The sequence below is a fragment of the Osmerus eperlanus genome, chromosome 21 (assembly GCF_963692335.1).
Source record: "Osmerus eperlanus chromosome 21, fOsmEpe2.1, whole genome shotgun sequence".
In the NCBI taxonomy this organism is placed as follows: Eukaryota; Metazoa; Chordata; class Actinopteri; order Osmeriformes; family Osmeridae; genus Osmerus; species Osmerus eperlanus.
In genome coordinates this window covers 8,572,348-8,577,524 of record NC_085038.1, presented here as the reverse complement: position 1 = coordinate 8,577,524, position 5,177 = coordinate 8,572,348, and the positions used below count along the sequence as shown (strand labels likewise).

At 44.3% G+C, this 5,177-nt stretch overlaps 1 protein-coding gene across 1 annotated transcript; it reads right to left on the bottom strand.

The window, feature by feature from the left end:
* Positions 1-426: 426 nt before the first annotated feature.
* LOC134007469 (ras-related protein Rab-9A-like) lies at positions 427-4,758 on the bottom strand. The gene is made up of 3 exons (XM_062446942.1): positions 4,632-4,758; positions 2,995-3,027; positions 427-2,432 (listed from the first exon to the last, which is right to left on the bottom strand). Exon 3 carries the CDS (start codon positions 2,346-2,348, stop codon positions 1,743-1,745), a length of 606 nt encoding a protein of 201 aa, XP_062302926.1. The 5' UTR covers positions 2,349-2,432; positions 2,995-3,027; positions 4,632-4,758; the 3' UTR covers positions 427-1,742.
* Between the last annotated feature and the right edge of the window lie 419 nt (positions 4,759-5,177).

Here is a 5,177-nt window from a genome sequence, read left to right as displayed (position 1 = left end):
TGCTGCCTCACTCTGAGTCTTCTGTCCAGTATGTTGCATAATGTTGCATAATGTGACATAAAGATCATGTCAGCCCATTGGAACCATTGAGAAATTGACCTCACACCTCACAGTGGTTACCTGCCATAAACAATGTTGCCATTACATTTTATATCAGCTTGTGTCTCTGTTCTGGTATACGCATAAGAGTATTCATAGGTAAAACCTCATTGAAAATACTAGACCTGTCAGTCAGGAAACCCCACACTACGTTGTTCAGTCACCACTAATTATGGACTGAGGAGTCCATCTGGTGGGCATGATTAGTATTTTTCACTTCACAATCACAAGGTACAGGACAAGTTGTACATCGTTTCATTTATGCTCATGTTTCAAAACATGAAATACATGTTGGCTATTACAGACTGGACAAATGAAAGGCTTCCATTTTCTCAAATTAGCAACTTTATTTCAACACAAAAAACGGAACTGCTTATTTTAGTGTTTCATAGTTCCATGTTTCAATGCAAAACATAAGTAGATGATAGGATTTTAGACACACAAGAATGGCATGTAGTATTTACATACCACATAGGCCGATACTGGATAACACAATGGCTTGAAGGTTTGATGTCCAAAACTGATCTATGGGAATCTGGGCTGTGAACCTGAGAAGCGCATGTGCTAGTTTGCATAGTACAGTTAAAAGGTGGCTGAAACACCAACATGAAACACCCAGCTCAGTGTCATTCATCTGCTTTTGGCTGTTGATTTAAAATGAGATGAGGCTACACTTTATAAAATGTATGGATTATGAATACAGTGGCTATCCCAAAACTAGTAGACAAAAGTACATCTGATCACAGTCTGAGTGTTCCGAGTCTGGAAATCAAAATGAAACCCTTCAAATGTACACAAGCAATGTCTCAATGCTTGGCCCATTGTCGTGTATCAGTAGAGTACAGTAAGATAGAAGAGAATGAGAGTCAGGCTACAGGTGATCCAGGGCTATCCAAATGATTGAGTTAAATGGCTGATATCATTTGCTACGACACAGGACATGGTTTGAACCACATCCAGGTCAGCAGGAAAAAGAGGAACAGCTTCACGTTGACGTTATATAAAAAGGTTTACTTTATAAATCAACAAACATAGCTAAGACCTTGGCTTGATTCATCCTGTTGAGTAGAAAGTGACTATAAAGTGACTAAGAATAATAACAAAAAGAAAAAAAGACAGACAGAAAGTCGTTACTTAGTACAGTTACTTCATTATTTGATTTGAACAGCAGTGCTTCTGTTGAGACAAGATGATATAGAAATAAAGCCATTTCCATCATAGTCACTGATAAATACTCTCCAGTAAAACTAGTTGTGAGCTTAGAAGGACAACGTTCCATCTTTCATGAAAAGTTAGTGAACTACACAACCGTGATCGGCAGGTTTCCCCGTGTGAAGACGAACGTGTTGACACGTCACAGTGAAAACGTGGATCAGTCGCAAGAGAAGAACGCAATCTTCAAAATTCCGCGCTCGCGACACGCCAACCAGCAGCTCCGACAGCCTACGAGTGTGCTAGTGTGAGAGACGCCTTGATATGTGGGTGTCCGGGGCAGAGTGTGTGAGTGTGTGTGTGTGAGTGTGTGTGTGATGTGGCCATGCCCGGGAGTACGATCTTCGCCAGGGCAGGTTCAGAGCGTTCCAGCTGCCCGTCCACCTCTCGGCGGCTGGCGGCAGTCCTCGTCCCCCCACAAGTCCGCCACCTCAACAGCAGGAGGCGCCGGAGCGCGGCCTCCGGTGCAAGTCCACCGTATCCGTGGGGATGAGGTGCTCCGCCCTGTCCTCCGACGCCAGCACGCGGCGCACCGCCTCCTCGAAGGCCGCCGTCACGTTGACGGCGTCCTTGGCGCTCGTCTCGAAGTACGGGTGGCCGCCGTTCTGCTGGCACCACTGCCGCACGTCCTCGCCCGCCACCTGCCTCTCGGGCACGTCCAGCTTGTTGCCCAGCACCACGAAGGGGAAGGCGTCCGGGTCCTTGACGTCGGCGTAGTAGGCAAACTCCTTCTTCCAGTTGGCCAGGTTGAGGAAGCTCTGGCTGTCGTCCACGCTGAAGGTGAGCAGGCAGCAGTCGGAGCCGCGGTAGAAGGGCGTGCGCAGGCTGCGGAAGCGCTCCTGCCCCGCCGTGTCCCAGATCTGCAGCGTCACCGTGCGCCCGTCCACCTCCAGCTCCTTGTTGAGGAACTCCACGCCGATGGTGTGGAACAGGTGCGTGTCGAACTTGTTGGTGACGTAGCGGTTCATGAGGGACGACTTGCCCACGCCGCCGTCCCCCAACAGGATCACCTTCAGCAGGGAGGATTTGGACGTCATGCCGGGGGCTGAGCTGGGGGGCTGGACGGTGAAGGGAGGGGGGGGAGCTGGGGGAACTGAGATGGGTCTGGCGAGCTCGTCTACCTGAGAACCAGGAAACAGAAGCAATCGGATGATCGTAGAACTTCAGGATTGGGGTTAGCCTACTCTCCAACTGCTGTGTGAATCAGGCATGAACTTAAGTTAGGGGAACTCAGAAGCAATCCATCATTTGAATACAATCCGATGCAGTGTCTGCATAAATCAATTACCTTATGAGGTTGTGTGTCCAGTTCATTATACTAATGGATCAGATAAGTAGCTAGTGATGAGAAAAAGCAGTACGACTGCATTTGTATGTCCATCACATGACCATGGGTCACATGACTGGTAACCACATGACTCATCTCTGAGGATCACATGAGGGGAAACCTCTACCCAGATGCCGTGACCTCATTTATGACATCTGAGTTATAGACCATTATAGCTTACTCACACATTCACAGCAATAGTTTACATACAGCAAGCAAAGAATACTTGTGGTACTGTGCACTACAATACGTTGCATTGAGGTCAGTCCTTGCTAAGGATTCAGCCATGATTACTGCTATAATGCCAAGCATACCCAACCCTAAAGCTTTACAATCATTACATTCAATTCCCTTACCGTTATTTTACAAGGCAAATCATTATTCAGCACCTGCAGAAAAGAGAAATACCACAGTGTTAGTTCAAGACTATTATGTGTCTATTCTAGAGCTTTTCATCATGTGGTTCTCCAAAGCTCCGTAATTTGGAATGAACCGGGTTGATTCCAACCCTATTATAAGAAATGGTCTGATAGGGTATTAAAATTCCTGTTGTTTACAAAAGAGGATTGAAGTGTGCAAGAGCCAGGGCTCTAGTAATCCCGAAACACACTAACACATTTACACAGTTCAGCGTTTTGGCCGCAGATAAGATGGCTGCAACCATGAATTCCAGTCTGGCCTCCCAGCTACTGTTAAAAGAGTGAGTGAGAAGAATAGCCAAGACATGCCATTTAGTCTAAGGAATAGGGAATAACAAACTTGAGGCAATCTTATCTGCCTTTCGCAATGCCTTCACAAATCACATTGTCAACTTACCTTTGAGTCATCTGGCTGGCATACACTGACCAGAAAGTTGATTACATTGTGATAGAGAAGTGTTAGCCTAGTTCCTATATTCTCATATAGTCTGCCAGATACTGGCTTTACCCAAGACTATAAATCGAATTCCATGATGTAGCCTATCCTGTGTATCTCTACTACATTCAGTGGGTCTATTCAAAGCTGAATATGTTACGCTATTTCATCTTTGTCCCTTCTCCTTACCATAATGCAATAAGATTCGAAACAGGGTTATTCAGCAACTGGCCATCTTGGTCAAAGTAGAAAAATGACTGTCTTGTTGGTTAAATTATTTTGCAGCAGTCTCTTTTCAAAGACTGCAATTAGCTATGCTTCAGTCCTCTTAACTGTGTGTACTGAGGCATTTTGTAATGGAGAATTTGTAGATCACTCACTTAAAACTACAAACTTTATCTCTCCCACACAGACACAGACACACACACACGTACACACACAAAAGTCATGTGCTCTCATCAGCCAGCACTCACCGGGTATCACAGCCTTAAAGGGGAAGTGGACTCATGAGGTTGACACTGAAATATGACTGTCCTGTCAGCAGGAATTTGTTTAACATGAAACACTGTTCCATAATAAGCCTTCAATACGGCTTAGAAGCTGTAACTATGGTCCCTAATGCCCATCTTTTTATCATTTATAAGTACAAGATGAACCAGTTATAAAGACGAGTGCTTGCTCAATCTATATTATGAAAAAGCTTGGACACCGTCCAGGTGTTTTACTGTAGCTTTGGCACACCTTGTTGTACTACTAGCGCTTATCTCCTCACGACCAGACCTTTAGTAATCTAGAAGCAGGTACGTTTGTCTTGTTGAGAATCACCTGTACAGTGTCAGTACAAGGAAGCTAGGTTATGCCGCCCAGTTGACTACTTCGCCTTAACTACATGGATACATTTATAGCTAAGTGGGTTAGACAACGCTGTGGTTGGAAAGATTTAGAAAAAAACACAAATACTTCGTCGCAGAACATATCACGCGGCTAAACATCATCTTGACTGATGCTATAGCTAGCTAGCACTACCTACACAGCTAGCTACATATCTGATGGTTAACGAATAGCATTCTTATTCGTTTGGCATATTTCACAGGCTGATATATATACATATGTAGTCATTCAACAAAGAAAACTGTACCTTGTCGTTTAACTTGTACTTCTGCGACGCTGAACGATTCCATTGCTCTATGAGGTCCCCGAGCCAAACTTGCCCTGTGACATGGCGCAACACTGACACTGAACTGGCCCGATCTGTCTTGTACCACTGGTTGTCACGCCCACAGATCGCGAGATGAGCTGTCAAATCAAAACCGGGATAGAATAACAAAGATATGAAATTATAGGAGGGTCTTCTGAACAATCTTCCCCGAACAACCTTTATTATTTGTACAATATAAAGAAATGATGGACATTATTATTTTCATTTGAAGTGTGCGTATATGTGTGAGCAGAGACTGTATTTATTGAGACCAACCACATGCAGTATTTTCTATAATATTATACTATAATTCAATTCAATTTATTTGATCAAAAGGGACAGTGTACATTCATGAACATTAAAATGTAAATGCACACATTTATAGCCAAAAGGCTAGTTTCCATTGGCAGTCCCCCTGCCAGAGTGAAAAAAGGCTATACAACCTAACAAAAAAAAAGTTTACTGCCAGTTAGTCCCATAAAGTTT